The 23,915-nt window shown below is 38.0% G+C and overlaps 1 protein-coding gene across 1 annotated transcript in view; it reads left to right on the top strand.

The window, feature by feature from the left end:
* RGS7BP (regulator of G protein signaling 7 binding protein) overlaps window positions 1-23,615 on the top strand; it is a 39,778-nt gene extending 16,163 nt beyond the window's left edge. Inside the window, exons 3-6 of the mRNA XM_053448024.1 lie at window positions 16,329-16,459; window positions 18,721-18,868; window positions 22,768-22,838; window positions 23,521-23,615. Of these exons, the coding sequence (XP_053303999.1) occupies window positions 16,329-16,459; window positions 18,721-18,868; window positions 22,768-22,838; window positions 23,521-23,612 (442 nt within the window). The 3' untranslated portion in view covers window positions 23,613-23,615. The remainder of the gene's footprint in view (window positions 1-16,328; window positions 16,460-18,720; window positions 18,869-22,767; window positions 22,839-23,520) is intronic.
* Window positions 23,616-23,915: the final 300 nt, after the last annotated feature.

Genomic DNA, 23,915 nt, shown 5'->3' with positions numbered 1-23,915 from the left:
TTACCTTAAGCCACATGGGCAGACAAACATCACAGCATTTTGATTAATTCAATATTGTGGCGTAGATCAAGTGCAAATCATTTTCATTTGAACAAAATTTGTGAACACAACCTTTAAGAGCATTGCAAAAGCATGTTGAGTATCTTATATTAATTCTCTTATATTCTGTTGGTTTTTAAGGGGGGGGGCGAAATATCCAAATATCTTAAATTATGTTATAATGTTTATTCTGTACCCTGTATTTCATCTACTTTATGCACATAAGTTAAGTATAGTTGTATTACATATGGAACATCCGCCCAGAGTTAAGAAATGTAAGCATGCATGGGATAGAGATATGGCTATCCTGAATCCCAGACACAAATACTGATTGTGGTTTGAGTCTTTACTTCAGGAATAAAATGAACAGATTAGATGGGAAGAATGGTTCTTATCTTCGGTCAGGTTTTATGTTTCTATGTTTTGTTAAGAAGTGTAAGCGAAGAAAGCAAATTGGAGTGGAGGATAAAGGGTTTTCTTCTTATAATACATATAATACAACGTGCATACAAAGTGCTGTTTTTGGTTCTTTCTAGAATAATCTGGAGGAATATTTATCCACCTTATCCCATCTATAAAAAATGTAAGAAAACTGTTGCAACATTTTAATGTTATATTTGTTATATTTTTATTTATACAATGATTATTTCATTGCCTCCCATTTCAGCCCAACTTTCGATTAACCCCCCCCAATAGTATGTCGACTTCTACACCATTTCGAGTGGATGTTGATGGGTTCGGTGGGCAATTCTTTTAGTAAGGGATATTGTCCCTTAATGAGAGTATAAAATGAGATCAATATTCATATTCACAGGGTTGGGCTGGACTCAGCTTTCACAAACAAGTTTTTTGGAAGTTAAAAGGCAGCAATAACAATTCCAGAACTATTAAATCTCTGAGCGAATAGACATCAGGTGTTTGTTATCACACAATATTGTTTGGTGCCATCTTAGGAAGTTAAACACCCTGCACTTAGTCCTTAGCAATGTGTTCACTCGTAAGCAGCAGCAATGATGTCAAATGAGGCCTCTGGGACTTTGAATCTGGAACAATATTGAAAGGAAGCCACAGAAGCCAGGTAATAACAATAACAAAGGCGGAGTGAAGGTTAATCCTTTTTTCCCACCAGTATCTCGTTTTTTTAAATAAATACAATACTAATATGCCTGTAATTTGGGGGTTTTTTTGATTTTTTTTTTCATTTTTTCCCATCAATGGAGTAATAACTTATTTTATTTTGACGATGCTGAGATATGTGGAAATGCTAGCACAACAATTAATTCCTTGTTCTTTTGTTCTCATTTCTTCTGCTGTTTGGCTTGATCGGTGCAAAACAGGAGAAACGATCATACAGATCCTAAAAACAGGAACTGGCTTCTAACTATAAATGTTTATTAAGCATAATGAATCTGAAAAGTGAAAGATCAAAAAAGTAATCAGCCTCACTCAGGCTAGGAAGCCGACACGTGTTATACGTTATATTGATTGACTTCTTCAAGGTTTTCTCAACTGAGTGTGGCTGATTACCGTATTTGCTCGATTATAAGACAATGTTTTTTTTCAGAGTCTTCTAATCAGACCCCAAATAGAGGTCTGACTTTAAGACTAAGATCCGGATCCCCGCAGCTAAAGGGCTTTCTGGAGGCAGAGTAGCATATAGGGGTTAAAAATAATGTCAGGGAGGCAGAGTGTCATATAGGGGGTTAAAAGGAATATCAGGGAGGTAGAATGGCATATAGGGGGTTAAAAGGAATGTCAGGGAGGCAGAGTGTCATATAGGGAGTTAAAATTAATATCAGGGAGGCAGAGTGGCAAATAATATTATTATTATTATTATCTTTTATTTATATAGCACCAACAGTTCACGTGGCGCTTAATACAATGCATATATTCAAGGGGTCTGACGAGACGAGAATCGACAGACTAAGACAAACCGATACATTAGGTGGGGAGAGCCCGGCTCGCAAGCTTACAATCTTGAGGAGGGTTAAAATGAATATCAGGGAGGCAGAGTGGTATATAGGGGGTATAAAGCATTTCGGGGGCGGGGGGCAGAGTGGTATATAGGAGGGTAAAAAGGCATATCTGGGAGGCAGAGTGCCATATAGGGGTGTATAAGGCATTTCTGGAGGGGCAGAGTTGCATATAAGGGGGTATAAGGCATATCTGGGGGGCAGATGTGAATAACTGGGGACAGGTTGGCAAATAACAGGAAATAAAAACAAAAAATGCATTTTTCTCAATCATAGTTTTTATTAAACATGAAAAAAAATTCCTAAATTAATATTCAAATTTTGAGAGGTCGTTTTATAATCTAGCAACTACGGTACTTTTGTGCATCCACTTTATTACTTTAGAACACACTCAATGCTATTTTTGTTTCTTTTATTTTACAATTAGTTATTACCACTAGGGAACAACCAGCGTTTTATAGGCTTCAGCTAGTGACGCTGAGCACATGTAGCCACTTGGAATACTTTTGTTAAATTGCAGCTACATGTTACTATAGTATATATACAATTAGACTGTGAAGTCATAGGACTTCAGGTTAGCAGTGTTAGACCCCTTTATGAAGGAAAGCGACATAAAGCAGGATTTATATCATTAATATCCATTATTTTTGAATGCCTGCTGTAAAATATTCAAACATTACTTGGCCCATGGCTTTGTCTTCTATTCAGGAAAGCCTTATACCTATACCATGCATGCTTGCATACCCTCCCTGTGTTAACCTCTACCATTTATTCGGTATCCTCTCAGTGAATAAAACTTCCTTACTGTTTTCTTCCCCTCTAGTTTCAGATTTTGTCATCTTGTCCAATCATTTCTCCTACTGAAATATACTTTTGGCCTTGGCTTTGTTCAATTTCTTAAAGTATTAAAATGTTTTAGTAATACCGCCTCTTACTCTTTTATCATACCTTTTGCCTTCCTCTCGATCAAAAGCAACGTTGAACTTGTGTCTTTTTTCAACCTAACTTACTATGTTCGTATGTTACTGTGTTTGTGTTGGGATCCTAATAATACTGAAAAGATTGACCAAGGTGTGAAGGTTCTATTTGTTCCAAGTGCCTTAAGATAGGGTAATATGTTTGACTGATCTGGGACATTAGGGTGACTGGTGTTCATTCAGTTATCGGAGCAGTGAATTTTAATGGCACTGTTTTTTTTTATGTTTTTTTTTTTGTTTTGCTGTAGTTTTGGTTTTACCTATAATTAATAATCAATTTGTTAGCAGATAAAATAACTCCTGTGTGGCTTAATACCCTTGAAACAAACGCAAATATGCCATCTCTTACAGCTCCCTACAATCATTGAGCTGATAATATTAAGCATGATTGTAAGCAAATGCTTTTACAACAAAACCAACAGAATATTAACAAAATTGAGTAATACGCTAGTAAAGCCTAATGTGTATACACAAGTGTTAATACCATGGCAACATAAAGAGTTAACCATTGACATATAACTGTATGCACTCTTAGTGCCAATAAATTGGTCAATCTATTGCTACTACAATAAAGTATAACAAAAAAGACAAATCCTAGGTGAAGGGAAATAGGTTAAATGGGATTTTGTACTTCCCCATATCACATCGCCGATCTCTATTTTTACACTACCTTTACTATGTACCAGTTTAAAAATCTGTATTTTTACTCATTTTTCCCTAAACATGAAAATCAAAACTTGGATTCATTTTGGTATAACAGATGTCTAATCATCTTCAGTGTTTATGTGATTATTTCCTGTCTGTTTCATTGTGAAGCAAACAAGTATGTATTCTGGCAATTACACACAGTAACATGTGCCATATCGCTCTTATACCCCAGAGGCATAAGCCCTTCATTTCAAAGTCTGTTCTAAATTTCTTTGTTTAATGAATGGAATGGTTTTGCTCGGCGTGATATGCTTTCTTGGAGTGGGAGGCATAAATGTGTGGTAAGGTTTAACTGATCTTGGAGTTTAAATAGCACTGTGTTCACTCTCCATCTGTGCCATATATTAATTACAAAACAAGTATATATATTTTAAAGCCATTTCCTCTTAACCTTCTGAAGTGAAGTCCTTGGTGAGGCGTTCACATAAAATGCCCTTGAATTACCAAAGCCAATCTTGATCACAGGCCATCTTAAACACCGAAGGCCTTTTTCCTCTTTGCACAGTGTGTGTGTGTGAGGTGTGTGTGTGAGGTGTGTGTGTGAGGTGTGTGTGTGTGTGTGTGTGTGTGGGGTGGTATTTATTAGGGTGTTTACTAGTATGTGTTTTTGGATTGTAAAGAAAATGAAGATTTCATGATGTCAGCAGACATTCTGGGGAGAGAACACAATTATTTAACACAATTATTTTGTAAATGTAACTTTTCCATATAGAACTGGACAGGATACATTGTAGCTGTTATGTTTTTTATTCACTCCAAACCACAGCCTATGAGATATAAGAAGGAGAGGTAGTAGCCCAAGAGAAATCTTAGTTCAATTTGCCACCCTGCTGAATACAGGAAAGGTTAAGGAAAGTAGGGTACTGAACAGTGCATTTTAAATCCATGGGCCATCTGTCAAAACAGAGGTAGCACCACACTTGTTCTAGTAGCGTTCGGTGTGACAAGAATTACCACAACATGTACTGGCAGTGTTTATTGAGGGATTTTTTTTTGTATTTCAATGAAACATGACAATGACATATTCATGACTGGCTGGCTGGGTAAGAGAGGCAGAGAGGTACCTGAAGTGTAAGGGGCACTGTGCTGAATTCTGGCCCTTGCATTTACTTCTTTACCTTGGCTGGCAGGGCATTTCTACAGTTCACGTTTGTGAAACATAGACCACTATATGACATTTATAGGAGAGCTTTGCAAGTTTTTTTGTATTGAGTATAGTTTATATTTTGGGTCCAGGAGTGTACTATATTATTTTTTTTTCTCAAACAACCAGTACATTTTTACCACCTACAACAATGGTCGAGCAAACCTTACTATTATGAATGGTAAAGTTGGTACAATTATTATTGTGTTTTTTTTTAAAAAAATTAAAAAAAGCTGCTTTTCTTACCATACTCCTTAATCACTTCTTGGTGCTTGCTTTCTCTGGTGGACGTTATGGGCGACTGCTGTCGACGTATGGACATCTTATATATGTTTCACATCTACTTATCTTCTAAATGTGTTGAGTAGATTGTTATTGCACACCTGGTGAAATTAGAGAAGTTCTCTCATGTGCATTTGTTATAACCCTATACAAATCATCCTTTACCACATTTTGTGTTATGACAAGGCATAAATGAATCTGCCTTTGCATTGTTCCTGGGTTAAACTCTGTGGAGCAGCTGAGATCAATTAGAATTAGAACCTCACTGAGTTGTGTCCACAGGGTATTACACTGCCACCAGTTACCCAGTTTCCATGTGGGATATCAATGTAATGGCTCCCTGAGGAACACAGCTTGAGAAGATGTGAGTAAGGAATGAACTCATGTAAAGGTCATTCACATACAAAGTCATTTGCTCGAATTTTGAATTTTATTTTCGCAATTCTCTTGGAGGTCATCATTTTAGGATTTAGAATATTTTGCAACAATAGATTTTAAAAAGGATTTATGATCCTTAAAAGTGCACTTGGAATATCTCATAGATGTTCAAGTCATTTGGGATTGTGTATGAAGATCAATTTTGTTAAAAAGGTTGCAAAAGTGCCGTAACAGCTGATGGGATTTTATTGCTGATTGCTCCATTTTTACCTGGATGCACCAGAATGCGTCTTTATACATAATCCATCAATGTTTCCACTAATTATAAATGAGTGACATTGAAATGAAGATGTTGTTCAGCTGTGCTCCTGGATCCCAGCTATGACCCCACAGTGAGGAAGGTTCTGTGACCTTTACGAACTAATGACCTTGCCCTAGTTATGAACAGTTGGAATATTGTTTACCTGTTCAACAGGCTATTTTTAAAATAGATTATAAATAATTGAATAAAAGCCTGTAAATCCTTCTTCCACGTATACCTCCATCAATATATTTTGCTGGACGTGAAGATTCAAGTATGTTGTGTGCTTCAGATTTATGGTGTTGCTTTTGGGGAGATTTTAGGTATACCGCCCCAGAGGACAACTTTTATACACAATATATCACCAGGTGTAATTATATGTTTTAGTGCCCTTCTAATCAGCAATTAATGAGGGAGAAAAGTCTGTAATTTCAGTCTTTATAGGATCACATTACAAAAGGGTGGAAACTAAAATTAATGCAAAATATAATAAAGAATGGTTTTGTCTATAATTAAAGGGAATTAGAAGTTCCCCTCATGGTGACTTCATAAGCCTCTGAAAGGCATGGGATGTATACGTTGAAGGGGATAAAGAGTTCTAAATACATTAAATATGACATATATATATATATATATATCTACACATATGTTACTGTTTTAATAGGGGACAGCTATACTCAAATCTTTTAGCACAACTAAATGTATTTATTAAACTTCTTATTAAATAAGGTGCTCTTTGCTGAGATTTGCATTGAAATTGATTTTTAATCCCCTTTCCTTACATTTCTAAAAGTAACATTTTCGTAACTCTTGGTAAATGTAACATGATACTTAGTGCTGTTGAATGCAATAATAATTTAATTATGAACTTCTCTGCCTGATTTGTATATTTTTTGAGGGAATGTGTCATGTGTCAGGCACTGAAGAAAAAGTTTATATTGTTTATGTGAATATACCATCAGAGGGGAAAAAAATTTAAAATCTGCTAAGGTTTATTTTTTCTAACAATAACGTAAATTATTATTTTGTAATTGGGACTGCACCTTTCAGTTCTCTCCAGATTCCACCAAAGAGCATGGGCATATTCCATCCTAGGCCGCTCTGCCGCATAACAAGGGGGCAGATCACCCCTCTTCTCCATGCGCTTTTTGGAGAAGTCAGGTATCTCTCGTGTAGCCAGCCAATATTTGCGCACCAGGTGCCGCGGAGGTAAGTTGTAGGGTGGCGACTGGAGCGATGCCCAAGGGCAAGCCTAAGACAGCTCCCAGCCAAGATACGCTACTGCTAAACGGGGGAGTAATTCAATGAAATGTGGGGGGAAACTTGGGGAGACTTACTTTTTTAGTCATAAACAACATCTACAAAAAATAATCACAAATGATTTATCTGCTAAATGGCAAGTTATAATATTCAGGAGAAATAGCAGATCCACTGTGAGTTAAATAACTTCATAGATAAAAATATTTTGGTAGTGTCTCTTTAATGAATACAGCCTATTGTGAATGTAGCGGTGTCACTTGCAGTTCATATAAAATGATTGCACTTCAGCCATGTACACGTTGGCTCAGCTGTATGCATAAAGTCATGTTTATTTTCCTGATATATAATATCACAGTTATTTGCTTAGGAACATCTAAGTACTGTGGGATTGCATTTCTCTTAAAAGCCTCTATCCTTTCAAGCTTGACATGTGAATCCTTTCAAATTGCATTTTGCTTCCCCAAAGTCAAAGATAATATTACAGCTAAGAGTTGCGAGCAGCTTGGATGTAGTCTGTTCTCTATTCCCTCGGCAAATCGGTTTTCTTTATGCTATTCAGTTTTGTTTTTCTTTTCTTTCGCTGTGCAGTATATTCCAGTTTCTGCTACAATACATTTTTGTGTTTTGCGCAAAAGAGTAAATACTGACACTTAATGTGCACCTGTCATAAAAAATACTCAGGTGTTTATAAAGGAAATACCATTTATCCATACGTTGTGATGTCAGTTTGCAAACAATATATAGACACAAGTTTTTCTATCACTATACGGTGACATCCTTACACATGCTCACTTACTATGCAGTCTAATGCTGGATAAAGGAAATTATATTTCTGTATTGGTCCAGGAGAAGATGGAGCCTATAGCTATAGACAATACATTTCATTTGGGAGAACAATGTAGAGTCATATAAGTGTTTGAGACCTCAGAGATCTCTGCTTTAGTTACCCAAAGGAAATTCCAGTAGACACTTGGAAGACGACGAGCAGTACATTAAAGGGGCACTCCAGCCATCATATTTAAGTTGATGCATATGAACGTTGTGTGGTCTATTTTCCTCCTGCAGAACCCCCGTATGTATTGTCTCCCCCCCCCAGCTAAATGCAGTAGTTGAGAAATTAATGGGAACCATGCTCAAGGAAAATATTCTTAAATGTCTGGATGTAAATGGCTTGCAAGATCAGGAACAGCATAGGTTAACTGTAGGCAGATCCCATCAAACTAATTTAATTGATTTCTATGACTGGTTAGCTAAAATAATAGACCAGGGAGGGGCAGTAGACATCGCCTGTCTGGAATCAGTAAGGCACTTGACAACGTCCCTCATTGAAGACTGATAAATAGATTGCATTGTTTGGGTTTGGATGTTAAAATAGTTGAACGGACAAGGCAATGGGAGACGGAAGGTTGTAGTTAATTGTGTATATTCTGAAGAATATCTTGTTAAGATTGTGGTACCTCAGGGATCTATATCGGGACTTTTACTTTTTAATATTTATATTAGCAAAAAGTCTCAATGGTAAGAGATGTCTTTTTTTCAGATGATACAAAGGTTTGCAATAGGGTATACATTTCTTATTTTTGCCATTATAATTGGTTATAAGGACAGGGTTAGCTATAGCTTATAGCACTGATACAGTATGAAATAAGAGTCATTTTGGAGTCAAGAAGGATTTTTTCCCCTTTTTGAGACTCAATTGGAAATCTTTTAAATGTGTGTGTGTGTAGGGGGATGGTTGGTGTTTGCATTCATCTGGATATATAGTAAGGTGATGGACTTGATGGATTAGTGCCTTTTTTAAGTTACATTACTATGGTACTATATATTTATTTGGGGAATGTCTCTCTATGTATGTGTGGCTTGTCTCTTAAGTGGCTGCATTATCTGAGAATGCATATATAGGCATTATCTCTTTGGGGGTCTGTTGATTGAAGAGGCAGTCTACAGGAGTCAATATGTCAACTCGCAGATATTATTATACATCATCAAGGGCAAATCCCAATGAACTTCTCCTGGAAGAAGGGCTGAGATGGCCTTGCGTTAGGTTTAAGCAATGTGGAAGAATCCTAAACACCACTCATTGATTTAAGTAGTGTGCAATATCCAGGGCCACCTCATCCTTTCCTGCAGGAGAAGCTTAATGGAGGTTATCATTGATAATACATAGCAAAACCAGGGTATTTAACTTGGAAAGTTAAAATGACACGTCCCGTGGTCTATTGCTTATTTTAACCTTACATGGGTTTATTAAATATACTGACCTATATAACGTAGGATCTGGGAAAGCGTAAGGTTTTTTGATGACAGGTCCACTCTATGTATAGAGAATGCAAATGCAAAAGTGATGTTAATAGCACTGTTTCTGAAGATGTCAGTCAAACGTGTGAAAACACTATTTATACTTAGTTTCACAATTAAGCGGAATGGCATTTGTGAGAACTTTCATTAACACATTGACTGTGTTCATTAACTCACTATATTTAGTAGTCATTTTACATAAGACACCCTTTTTAGAAAGGCCCATCCACTGAAGAACCCGTGTGTGAGAATGTACTCAGATTATACGGTCAGGCTTTGTAATGCTCATACCTGCTGGATCTGGATATAGCACTCTTTGGCAGGTCTCTGGTGGCAGTTTCTTAATGCTAGGTGGAAAGGATTTAGCTTTCCCAACACCCTGTTCTTTCCAACTAACTTCTTGACCACACTTAAGCCACTCTTGGCGATCCAGCTTCTATAACTGGAACAACCTTGTTTTTGTGCCCATATGAATGCCAATACTCCTATGTGGCATGCCCACTGTCTTCAAGTATTGTTTTTGTTTTTTCCCTAAAGTAACTAAAAAATCCATGCAAAAAAATAAAACTCTACTATAAACAGGTAGATTTAAAAGTGTGGAACTCCAAGAATGCTTCCATCTATATAAACTGGGATCTATTATTTTCTCATGGCAACTATTTTATGTACAAAGCCCTGGAATATCCAGAATGACCATCATTGGTACATTCTTCTATACACATTTCGATGCCAGTTTTCGCTTTGTTAGCTACTGAGACAATCATTGTTCAGTAACATGTATCAAAACCTGCACCAAGGATGTTATGTGACCTACAAATGCTTGCTCATGTACAAGCTTACCTAAATAGTTTGATTTATTTCCCAGCAATCATAATATTGCCTACAGGTACGGCAGATATAGTTCAGCTGTAATACTTTCATCTTTATTTTTCTACTTTATTATTACTTCTTTCTAATGTGTAACTTAATGAGCATGGGAATATTCATCATTCCTTTGATCTCTTTTCAATGAAAAAATATTCTTTATTATGACTCATGAGACTACTTTAAGTCCCCAGTTAACAATAAAACATTGAGATTTATGCAAAACTGCATAGAAAATGGAAAATAATATTGCTGACTGCCCATAACTGAGATGGCAGCGTTTATTTAGAATTGTGCTTTATGGAAACATTTTTTATGAAAAAAGTTTCAACTTATTAACAAACGGAGATGATCTGGGATATTTTAAATGCTGTGCTAGTTTTATTTTAACAGCTCATATGAGTTAACAATCTAATTTCAATGGGTCTTTTTATCAAGCATGTAAACTACAAAAATGATGACCAGTTCTGTTGTAGTATTTAGAGACAATTGTGAGAGATACAAACCATGTCTTTATGGACCTTGCTTTATGCACTGGGGCACAGTCATGCTGGAATACAAAAGGGTTTTCCCCAAACTGTTCCCACAAAGTTGGAAGCACAGCATTGTCCAAAGTGTCTTGGTATGCTGTAGGAGACATGCCTAGACATTTTCCACAATGGTATGCTTCCATAACCCACTGAAGGCACAAATGTAATGTGAACACATCATTTTTAGACTTTTTTTCTTTATTTTTTCATGTGTATGCAACATGGTTTCGACTTCTTTTACAGTTTAACCAGGAAAGTGCTCCTCGTGATTTTGGGGGTAAAGCCACTCCTAAAATCCAAAATAACCCGGTTACTCCAGGATTTCAAAGACGCCCTAGTTGCCCATTACAAATGCAATTCTAACAGGACCGTATCATTTTGGGGGCTTCTCTACATTTTCACGTCAGGCACATTTTGGAATGAATGCTTCATGCTAGGCTAGCTGGGGAAAAAAGGAAACGCAAAAAATAATTCCCCACTTCTCTTGAGCATATAGATAACACATATGCATGGTGTGTCAGCGAAGTCACAAGAAACCCCAAATCACGAGAGTGCAAGGTGGTTTCAACTTTTTTTACAGTTGAACCAGAAATGTGAGCCTCCTGATTTTGGGGTGGAAACTATCCCTAAACAACAAAAAAAACACCATAAACTACCAAATGTATTCCCTCAACGCATATTGCCTGAAGGTCTCAGAGACACCCTACTTACCTTTCTAGGTACAGAAATCTAACAGAAAAGGTTTTTTTCTACCTTTTCACATTTGCAGCATGCATGCTGAAGTCCCTCATGTTTCCCTTTTTTCTTGCATACACTGCATGTTTGTGATTATATCTAGCGGTTGGTAAGCTGTAGTGTTAGGTTTCTGTTAGTGGATACATTTTAATTATATTTTAAAAATAATAAAACAAAATGTATTTTTCATTTAATGAAAGACCCTCTTTCTGAGACCTGTCACTGATGGGAGAGGAGGAGTCACCCAGTGGCTGTGATGAGATCACTCTTATTGGTCAAGAGTAATGTGATCATCACCAGCCCAGTCCTGATTGGCTCAGCAACAGTTTGAACCACTCCAGGACTTAATGGAGGGCAACTGACCAATCGCACTGTTCAGATCACATTTTAAAATACGTAATATGTTAAAAGCAAAATGTGGTGTTAACATTTATGAATGCAGTGTTTGTAATATGATATATTATGTGTAATTTGCTGTGCAACACTTTCCATCTATAACCTCTGTGAAATAACCCGGGTGTCAACCCTCTCTGTCTGCTCCTTAGTCCTGTGCTATAGCTCAACAAATGGCCATCTACAGTCCATTGTCTATATTGTTTATATTGGTTGTTGCAAGTTTCCCATCCCACGATTGGCTGTAATAAACATTTCTTGTGGCAATGGCACGTTCCATCTTTGTTTTTTATTTTTACTTTATCCGATCTCATGAAACATATTGTGGTGTGATTACGTGATATGGTCACAGTAGTGTACCTAAGGGGGGAAGGGTCTGCTCCGGGTGTCACCATCGGGTTACCGCTGTGGAGCTCACACACTGTGCCAGGAAACTCTTTTTCCACGCAGGTTCCTGCTTCCTCTGAGCAGGAAACGAGTTTCCTCACATAGTGTGATGGCACCACAAGGGTTAGCTGCAGGCACACGTTAGACGGTCTTCAGGCCAGAGATCTGCATGGCCGCAGTGCTGCTGGGCCTGACCCCAGATCAGTGAAATCTGCAGGTGAGGTAAGGAGGTGCGGGAGAGTGAATGTATGAGGGATTGTGTGAGTGTTTGGGGCCAGAAATGGGACAGGCAGCCTGTTAAAGGGCAGAGGTAGCACAGGCAGGCAGTTTCAGGGGCAGAAGTAGTGCAGGCAGTTTCAGGGGCAGAGGAGGCACAGATGGGCTGTTTCAGGGTTAGAAGTGGCACAGGCAGGCTATTTCAGGGGCTATTTCACTTAGTATATAGAGATGGGGGTCATGCTGCACCATATCTGTTCAGTAAATGTTACTTATTTAAACGTATTTAATTTATTTATGAGTTAATTTAGTTTTTTAGTTTTTTCTAGTTTACAAATTTGTAAAATATTCTTGCAGGATCTGCCCTGGCTGCAAAATACTCTAGGTACACCTGTGTATGGTCACTTACTTGTTAGGTGCATTTGGCTAAGGACAATCATTTGTTTGCTTTTAGTCTAGGGCATCTAATTGGTACGTTCATACTGTGTATTTTCTAAGACTTGAATTGAGCTCAATGTTTGCAAAAAATGAAGTGGCATGTTTACACGTTCTCTGACCCTCATGAAGTTCATTTGCTTAAATACCAGACAATAGGCTTCTCTTCCTATTTACATTATATTACATTTATTGATATAGTGCCAACAGATTACATAGCGCTGTTACAAGCAGAGGAATAAAATCACACCAATTACAAACTGGTACAAAAGGAGAAGAGGGCCCTGCTCTTACGAGCTTACAATCTAGCTGGTGGTTGAGGGGGAATTGGAACAGTAGGACTGCTTGGATGGGGATAGGGTCCGGATGATCTCGAGAGGTTGTTGGTCGTTCAGATGGCTTGATTAGTATGGTGGTGTTGAAGTTCCATGCAGTTTCCCTCCACTTTCCCTGCAGTGTAACTCTTATTATAAAATGTCCACTTGGGATGAGGCCACTGCAGCTACATTTACAACCCAAGCTTGTTTCCAAGTGATGGATTTATAGGGCTACCTCACAAATGGTCGGATAAGATGATTCCATATAGGATGCAGATATTTCACACCTTGTCTTAACAATAGCAATTGTTAAAATAGACAATAGGGCACCCTTTAAAATCAGCAGGATAAAGACATACCAGATTAAAACAAAGGGCTATAGCAGGAGATGAAGGATTTAGAGGTGGATCAGATGCAATGAGATAACCATAGCAGGTGAAAACAAGGGGTTTGAATTATAGAATGCAAGCTTCTGTAATGTCACAAAGTCAGTTTATTATGATGTTATATATTCCTCATATCATTTTCTGTATGCTTCTTTCTTTTTATGTTAAATGTTTAAGAAAGTATTTTAAAGATATGTTTACTAGATACATTATTTCTATGTAATGTTATGGACTGGCAGTTACAGTATGCAAGCTTTTTGATATCAACAGCTACAATAACAATAAAAATATCGTATGGCCAATTACTGTCCTTGTGGATATTCACTGGCACACTGTTGAAGGAGTGTGTCGTTGCACTATTGTTAATCTAAGACTGCCATCTAGTGGTTAAAGTTATTTTCCATGTTTTAGGACGGTGATACTTTGTTACGTATTTTCAGCAGTGCCATGAAAAGCTTACATTTTTTCCAGGTACAGATTATTTACGAAATATTGTGTTAATAAAATGAGCGTGTTATTTTGTAATTTGTAAGTGATTTAATTGTTTTTTACATTTTTAATTAGTTAAAACAGATATTTATGAAAAGAAGTGTTCAATATATATACATTGAAGGAAAACTATTTTTGATCCCCTGCTGATTTTCTACGTTTGCCCACTGACAAAGATCAGTCTATAATTTTTATGGTAGGTTTATTTGAACAGGGAGAGACGGAATAACAGCAAAAAAAATATATTAAGAATATATGCATTTCAAATAAGTTATAAATTGATTTGCATTTTAATCAGTGAAATAAGTATTTGATCCCCTATCAATCAGCAAGATGTCTGGCTCCCAGGTGTCTTTTATACAGGTAGCAAGCTGAGATTAGAAGCACTCTCTTAAAGGGAGTGCTCCTACTCTCAGCTTGTTACCTGTGTAAAAGACACCTGTCCACAGAAGCAATCAATCAGATAACAAACTCTCCACCATGGCCAAGACCAAAGAGCTGTCCAAGGATGTCAGGGACAAGATTGTAGACCTACACAAGGCTGGAATGGGCTACAATACCATCGCCAAGCAGCTTGGTGAGAAGGTGACAGCAGTTGGTGCGATTATTTGCAAAAGGAAGAAACATAAAATAACTGTCAATCTCCCTCTGTCTGGGGCTCCATGCAAGATCTCGCCTCTTGGAGTATCAATGATGAGAACGGTGAGGAATCAGCCCAGAACTACACGGGAGGATCTTGTCTATGATCTCAAGGCAGCTGGGACCATAGTCACCAAGAAAACAATTGGTAACACACTACGCCGTGAAGGACTGAAATCCTGCAGCACCCGCAAGGTCCCCCTGCTGAAGAAAGCACATGTACAGCCCGTCTGAAGTTTGCCAATGAACATCTGAATGATTCAGAGGAGAACTGGGTGAAAGTGTTCAGATTAAACCAAAATCCAGCTATTTGGCATCACCTCTACTCGCCGTGTTTGGAGGAGGAAAATCTGTAGAGGGAGCTGAAGGTTTGAGTTGTCAAATGTCAGCCACAAAACCTTAATGGCTTGGAGAGGATCTGCAAAGAGGAGTGGGACAAAATCCCTCCTGAGATGTCCGCAAACCTGGTGGCCAACTACAAGAAACATCTGACCTCTGTGATTGCAAACAAGGGTTTTGCCACCAAGTACTAAGTCATATTTTGCAAAGGGATCAAATACTTATTTCACTGAGTAAAATGAAAATCAATTTGTAACTTATTTGAAATGCGTTATTCTGGATTTTTTTGTTGTTATTCTGTCTCTCACTGTTTAAGTAAACCTACCATTAAAATGATAAACTGATCATGTCTTTGTCCGTGGGCACATGCATCGTATATGTGATATAGAATCTCATATATGAGAATCAGTTGCCCAGTTTTACATTCTACATACATGAGGGTAGCACTACAAGTGGTGCTCATTAACGTGTGAAATATATTTGTCTCAAAACAAAATGGCGCTGTGGTCACTCTATTGATAAGTAGGTTTTAAAGATCAGATGATAAGCAGAGAGCCATTATTTTAACCATGAATTATATGTACATTGAAAGAGTGGCTTGACCACGTATATATAGAGTTTTGTTTCTACTAACAGTCACAGTTCAGATGATTTGTTTTACTTTTAATTAACACAGAAAATGGGAAAAAAATGCAAAAACAGCAATGCTACACTGGCTTCCATCTCTAAATGACAGAGCTGAGCACATATTGCTTTTAACTTGTAAGGGCATACTTGTACAAACATTCCGTAGTGGATTCCTTTGATCTTGTTGGGGATGTTGTACTCCAACCTTTGCCCACATGCTTCCGCTGTTCCCACGAACCAACCTAACCCTTTCTCCTGAAGTGTAGGTTCTACCCAATCCAGGCTCCCATATGCAGTGGGGAGACCCCAGGTGCACCATCATTTAGAAGTTCCCAAGCAGAAGGTTTTGGAAAAATGGATTATTGCAGGGGCGTCCAACGTGCGGCCCTCCAGCTGCTGCAGGACTACATCTCCCATAACGCTCTTTCAGCTAAGGGGCAGGCTGAGGAGTATGGGAAATGTAGTCCTGCAGCAGCTGGAGGGCTGCACGTTGGACGCCCCTGGATTATTGTATTATTGTAGCCCAATTTCCAGCCTCACACATATATACTTTATGGTTGAAAAATATCTCCATTCTTGTCTCATGCAGTTTGTTTTTTTATTTATTATAGGGCTGAAGATGGAGAAATCCATCCTGAAATATGCCGGCTGTACATCCAGTTACAGTGCTGCCTAGAAATGTATACAACAGAAATGCTGAAATCCATGTGTCTTTTAGGATCACTTCAGCATCAGCGGAAAGGTATATTACAGAAAAATGGACTGTGTTGTATGTTAGAATAAAAAATTCAGTATAAGCCTTCGCCAGCCTGCTTTTTTATACTCAGCTCACATGAATGTGTGATAAATCCATTCCGTGATTTGCCTTCACACAAAGAACGCTAAACATATCCTTCTCGGTCTATAGCAGATTAGCTGAAAACTGTGATTATACCCACAAGTGACCACTCTGCTCCATTCTTTATGTTTGTGACATACCGATGTATCACTTGGTCTTTTGAGGGTTATTGTATATCCCACATAACAGGGGTTTTTTGGTAATTTTATGTGAAAGCTCTGAGGAAGACTTGTTAGACAAAATGTGTCAAATTTACACCATTTTTAAAATTACTTGGCAACTCACTGTTTACACATTTTATGGACTGATTATTTTTTGATATATTTTTTTGATATATATATATATATATATGTATATATATATATGTGTGTGTGTGTGTGATTTTGCCGGTTTATTTTCATTGCTTTCTGTGTTTTATGTTTAACGCCAGGTAGGGTAGGAACTTTATTTTTAGTTCACAAGTGCTCTAATCAAGGTGTAGTTTTAACAAATCAAATTCAGTGATCAACCAATTAACACTGCAGAGCACAAAATAACATGCTTCATTATATCCTGAAAATATTTCAGCCATTCCTGCTGGAGCTGCCCTTTGGTAGGAGAGGCTGGCACCTTCTGGCCTGGGGGGCAGGTACAGTTAAGTGGCCCCTGGCCCTTTGTCCCCCCAGTAACATTCATATTAATATACACACTTACACTAAATCATACTCCATCACACCCCACTTTACACTAATACCACCTCTAACACCACAACTTTCAGCTGCGATATTATCACAAGGTAATACCGCAACATTAACCCCTTAAGGACAATGGGCGGTCCCTAAACCCATTGAAAACAATCCATTTTGAGTCTGTACATGTACAGGCTTTGTCATTAAGGGGTTAATATAGGCTCACACCTCTTAAAACAAGGCCAGCGTGACCTAGTTATTATTTAAAAACACATATTATAAACTTTGTTGCAATACACTATTATTTTTATACTATGTGCTGTCTTAATTTAGAAATACTGCCATAAAACATGGTTTTTCTATACAAGCCGCCTTGATGTGGTTCACATAGAACTGTCTGTAGTCTTCAAACAGCATATGACTTCCTCAGACTATACTATAGTTTAATATGCTGCACCCCACAATCATGTATAAGATGAGGACATTGGGTCCTCAATTTTATAATTTAACCATTAGAACTGAAGACCCCGACCTACAGAGCCCACCCCTATATCTCTACCCTTCTATCCAAATACACCCCTAACCACCCTCTTCATCCCTCTCATGACATGCATCTCTCTTCTACCATCATTACCTCTCATTACCTCTCCCTACTTCTGCATTCGGGATTTCACTCATGCTGTACCCCTTCTCTAAAATTCCCTTCCTCGTTTGGAAAGACTTTCTCCCTCGCACGCTACTTTCAAAAGCTCTTTGAAAATAAACTTTTTTTGGAGAAGCATATAACCTTTCTTCTCTGCCAGCATCCTAAATGAGCCATCTGAATGACTAACAACCTCTACAGATCATGCCGACTCGACCAACTCATCCCCATCCAATGAGTCCTCGCCTACTGTTTCACCCCCCCAGCCACCGACTAGATTGTAAGCTCGCAAGAGCAGGCCGCTCTTCTCCTTTTAAGAATGTATGAAATGTAATGAAATGGGCTATTGACCTCTGATCCATCACTACCTCACATTTATGCCTACTAATGTGATTTCCCTAATGTGCAGAGAAAATATAGCAAATATTAATGCATTGTATATACATTCTATAAAACCATTATAATGCTATGCACTGGCAATGAAAATGAGATGGAAGTGGGACAAAGAAGGTGATTAACAAATACCGTGACCCTTTAAATCTAGTATTAACATATTTAATATTTTTTTTCATTACTTACCGTATATTTTCTTGTCAGTTGCCATTGTCCACATTGCTTAAAGATATATTCACTTAAGATCATGTAGTAGGGGAAGAGGGAACAAATTAAATTTGTGGGCTTGGTCAAGTTATCTTATGTTAATTTATAAAAACCACAATCTATAGTGAATATATTCTATAGGCTATTCTCTGAGCAATTTCAGGTTATTGTCCTGCATAAACTATACTAAATATCATTCTGATTTAGTAACAAAATGGTGATTACTGTACTTTGAATCTGTTTTTATTTTGAAGGAAGAGATTCTTGTATAGCTCCCAAAATCATAGATTACAAAACAGAAGAAAGTTCCGAAATCCCAATATTAGAAGATACGTCATCATCTCCGGTAGATATTCAACAGCATTGCTGGCAGGTTTCCTTAGACATCGAAAACACAGAAAAGTATGTATTTCTTTGCATCTTACTATGAAATAATTTATTTGTGTATGTATTTACTCAAGAATGCAATAACATCAAGGTTCAACACAAAAAAACAGCTGGTAAGTTTAAAAGATAGATGGGATCACTCCATAAAGTCCATAAAGAGTTGCTACTTGGTGGCATAAACGGGAACTTTTTTCCCGTACCCACCATCTGAACATACATCAAGCAAGACAACAACATTCCCCCAGGTTAAAAACACTGCCTAATTTGGATTTAAGAAAAAAAAAACCCTTAATTTGTCGCCATATCCATATAAAAATTAAATAAAACATCTTTCCATCCAGCCTCACACGTTTAACGTGGCTTGCATTTATTACTAGACATTAAAGAAACAAAGCCTATATAATCTTTCCAGAAATCCTATAATTCTCCTTCAATATATGCTTCCCTTATGTTCTTTTGTGATTGAAGCTTTCTATAATGTTAAGATTTTTCATGTTATCATTTTATTAACCTTTTATTAACCGTTATATATATTCACACTAGGGCAGGGGCGTCCAACGTGCGGCCCTCCAGCTGCTGCAGGACTAAATCTCCCATACTCCTCAGCCAGCCCTTTAGCTGAAAGAGCATTGTGGGAGATGTAGTCCTGCAGCAGCTGGAGGGCCGCACGTTGGACGCCCCTGCACTAGGGGATCTATACACTTCTGTAAACTGTCTGTAGTCTACAGTGCTGTGAACCACTTATGTCCAAATTGGTTGACGTGGAGGGCCAGATTTTGTCAGACTAACAAAGCGAGGAGCCAGATTTATTACGCAATCTTGTGTTGTGACCCGGCTGTTCTCATGCCTCCATGATATTTGTTTGCATCAACCAACCCTTGCTGCCTATCCTGTTGTTTGCCGCGGACCACAAACAAGTTCTTGGCGGGCTGAATGCAGCCTGCAGAGATGTACATCATACTCTAGGAGAGGTCTGATCAGAGATCTGTAAAGAGGTATAACCACCTCTTTTCACAGTAGGTAAGAAACAGTGGAAATAAACTTGTAGCTCACCTAACAAAAATTAGAGCTAAAAATGTAAGAGGGAGGCTGAGGGAGGAGGATATGTGTTAACTGCATGCATCTTCAGAGAGAGTGGCTGTGTGTATGTAAGTGTATGGTTTTAGAGTGTGCGTGCGTGCATGTATGTTTATATGTTTTGTCATACAGCATCAGTGCAGTGGAGTGTTTGAGAAGGCAAAGTCACCCAAAATATCACAACTGACAACAATGCCGACTCCAGGTCTTCAGATAAACGGGGTTTATTGAAACAAAACAACAAAAAATAAATAATCCACGTTTTTGTCAATGCGTATCCTAAAAGGACATAAACGACTGTAACGGGTTCACCAAGAGAGCTGTAGTCACTCCCAGAGATCCCCCATATGTATCCTCCTGTTGTCCCCGAAATTACTTCCAGCACCAGCCAGCATGCGCACCTTGGAACCCTGCCATGTGTACCCAATAAGTAGACACAACTACCTTGAATTGAGTACAGCAGGAATGAACATTTTATTGTTGTAAAACATAGACTCATATATCCACAGAACTGCATCACCAGGGCAGGAAGACAGGGTCCATAATCTGTGGGTAGCAGGCTTGCTTTCAGTCCTCTCCAGGGGCCCCAGTGACAATGTGTAGCACTTCATTTTGATAAACACACACTAAATCCATCAGCCCCTGCCATGCCCCATCCTCAATTCTTCACATATGCTCCGCATCAGCCCCTGCCATACTGCCATGCCTTAACCCTGGTTACACAATTCTAGGTATGTCATATCCTAGCCCAGTGCTGCCCTCTTCTGGCTTTTATTTGAAGTGAAGGGGCAGGCTTTTGTAAGATTCCAGGTGTCAAATAAAGCATTTCAACTTATTAGTGCTCTCATTCTGTCAAATGACTGCAAACTAGCATGAATCTGGCCCAACAAAAGTTAAAATTGATCAAAAAAGTATATTATAAGGAGGAATTCACAGAAATGTTGTGGTTCAACTCATTAAATTTAGTATGCATTATAAAGGGCAATAATTGGTAAATGTATTTGCAAGAATGTCTGAGCTGGCCCCGTAAAATCCATAATTGAGTCTTACTTATTTACATATGCTTTATACAGGGACATCCATACGGTTCTTGGAGCAGAAACTTACCAGGACCGACCCTTCACAATATAAAGTACAAAGTCAACTCACTCTTTAGTAAATAAATCCCAAAATTTAGCATACATTAAGATTATTTAATTGAAGGATGCTAACAATAAATAACAACAAATAATATGCTTAATATTTTGCACAGTATGGGGATTAGTTGCTTGAAGACTTGTTAGTACAGGGGCGTCCAACATGCGGCCCGCGGGCCAAATGCGGCCCGCCGGACCTTGAGGTGCGGCCCACGTGAGATCCGCAGGCAGGGTAACCGGGATCGCAGAATCGCAAGGTCCCTGTTGCTTTCCTGTGGGTTGCTCGCACTGCAGTGTCTTTTGTACCGCACAGAGGAAGCAGAACCCAGCGGAGTCACGTGAATTTGTCATATAACATGACTCCGCTCCCTTCCTGCTTCCGCTGTTTGGCACAAGAGACGTTGCTCGCGAGCTACACAGGGAGAAGCAGCGGCCCCTGCGTAAATCTGCAAGTTAGAGATCTGCAGTGCAGGTAAGAGGGTGGGGGTGGGGTTGTTTGCGTGATTGAGGGAATTAATCTGAGAATGAATGAGTATATGAATGAGTGTATGTGTGATAGCATGGATGTGTAAGTGGGGGGCATGGCACAGTGAGTCTGTAAGTGACCCCATACACAAGGGGGCAGCTAGCCAGGTTTTAGCATGTATTGGCTGACTTGGAATGATAAGAGTGTGATTTCTAACAGCAATGACAGTCCTATCATGCCCAGGTTCCAGCATTTACTGGTTGCCTTGGCATGATAGGAGTGTGATTTCTGTTAGCAATTATATATATATATTAATATTGTTATTGTATTTTATTGTCCACTTTTGTAGTAAGTAACACACCAAAACCTACAATAACAATACAATACAATAACAATATCAATTTATATATGATTGTTAACAGTAATCACACTCCTATCAGGCCCAGGCTGGAATTTGTGTGTGCTTTAACAATAATATATATATATATATATATATATATATATATATATATATATATATAAAAAAATTTTGTTATTTAATTTTTTTGTACAATTTTGGGATATACTTTTCTTTTTAATTTTATTTCTAAAGGTAGGGGGGGGGTCATTTTCTGTTTCAGTTTCGATCCAGAATTTTCATTTTGGTGCATATGGAATTTACATATCCAGAGATAAAATGCCCTCCTGAATTCGTCGTCGCGTCAGAGGACAAAACTTTCTAGGCCCAGAAATCAGTGAGAGGCATTGCAAAGGATTTTGTGTAATTTACTTTATTTCGATCTGCATGTCCTATTAAAGGCCGTTTTTTCTCTCAGTGAAAAATGAGTGCGGCCCCCGAACATATACATTTCTGATGAAGTGGCCCTCTGCAGGAAAAACTTGGACACCCCTGTGTTAGTATCTTTACTGTATGTGTGAAAAAAAACTAATTCTGCTGAGTCATATGTACTTTGTACAAAATATTTTTGTATACAGTTATTGTCAGTTATGTCCAAATTATTTTTTTCCCCCTGTCTTTTTAATTCTAAATTATTTAAATTCATGGTATAGGACTATGCATGTTTTTACTTCCCACATAGAACATTTAGGACATATACACTGTATTTTGTCCAAAGTGAACGCAAGTGCCATTTTATGTAATAACCATGTCGTGTTCATGGACGTTTTAAAACATTGTTTGGGACATTTAGGATATGGATAGTGTTTGAGTTAATTTCATTTTCATTTTTTTTCAGAGACATGAAAGAAATGAAAAACCTTTTAAGCAAACTCAGGGAGACCATGCCTTTGCCATTAAAAAACCAAGGTAAGTCATGTACATGCACATCCTGGTGTTCCATATGAGAAGGACATGTGGCATGGGAGAAGATGTATTGTGGAGGTGTGCGCTGGCTAGCCAGCATTCCTGTGAATTTCCAGGGTGTGACTATTTAAGGTTGAGTACAATAAGTAACAGTAACAGTTCATCAATAGCTGTATGTTGTCTATTGCTTCTATAAACAAATAGTCTAATGGAGATGTAACATACTGTATGTATATAGTACCACAACCATAACCAGAATAGGTCATTGTTCTGCATAATTCCTATCCAACCTAGTACTTTAGGGCCAAAATCCTCCTACTTTAGAGTTTAGGATCAGCTCACAATGCAGCGGGGTCTGCTATAGCTGAGTAAATGGTATACAAGAGTTGGCTAGTGTCATTACACCTGTTAGTAATAGGTTTAGATGAAACACCTAAACTCAATAAATTAGGAGGGATCTCCGCATACTTTTGACTTGATAGTTTTATGTTAAAATCACAGTTTTAAAGGTGATTTTTAAAATAAAAAGAAGCCTGTGAGTTGAGCAGTGGGTGATGATCCCCCTGGCAGCAGAATTTGGAATTGATTGAAATACTGAGTCCATTTAGAAGAAGGCATCAGATATCATGACAGATGAGATCTCCTTGTGTTATAAATGTAATATCACTATCTTTTTCAATTCCAGATGATAGCAGCCTTTTAAATTTAACACCATATCCACTTGTCAGAAGAAGAAAGAGAAGATTCTTTGGACTGTGTTGCCTCATCTCAAGCTAAAAATGCAATTTAAAAAGCCATTCTTTCAGTAAATGTATTCTAATTTGACCTTTGGAATCATAATCCATAGAGGTTGGTTATTCATTATGTATTCCTTGTTGCCTAAATGCCATCACTGCTCTTCCTCTGTTGAAGATGAATGCTGTTCCTATACCAGAACTGGAAATAGGTTTTTAAGGAAAATTTGAATGCCTCACTTAAAGCTTGAAACAAGCAGAGATTTGGTCAAAAGGTTCTTATATGTGACCTATGGCATCCACAGAGGTAAAAAAAAAATATGCAAAAATGCGTTGTCCTATTATT

This window comes from Spea bombifrons, chromosome 1 (genome assembly GCF_027358695.1).
Source record: "Spea bombifrons isolate aSpeBom1 chromosome 1, aSpeBom1.2.pri, whole genome shotgun sequence".
In the NCBI taxonomy this organism is placed as follows: domain Eukaryota; kingdom Metazoa; phylum Chordata; class Amphibia; order Anura; family Pelobatidae; genus Spea; species Spea bombifrons.
Note: the sequence above shows the minus strand (reverse complement) of the source record. Positions and strands in the feature narration are given on the sequence as shown.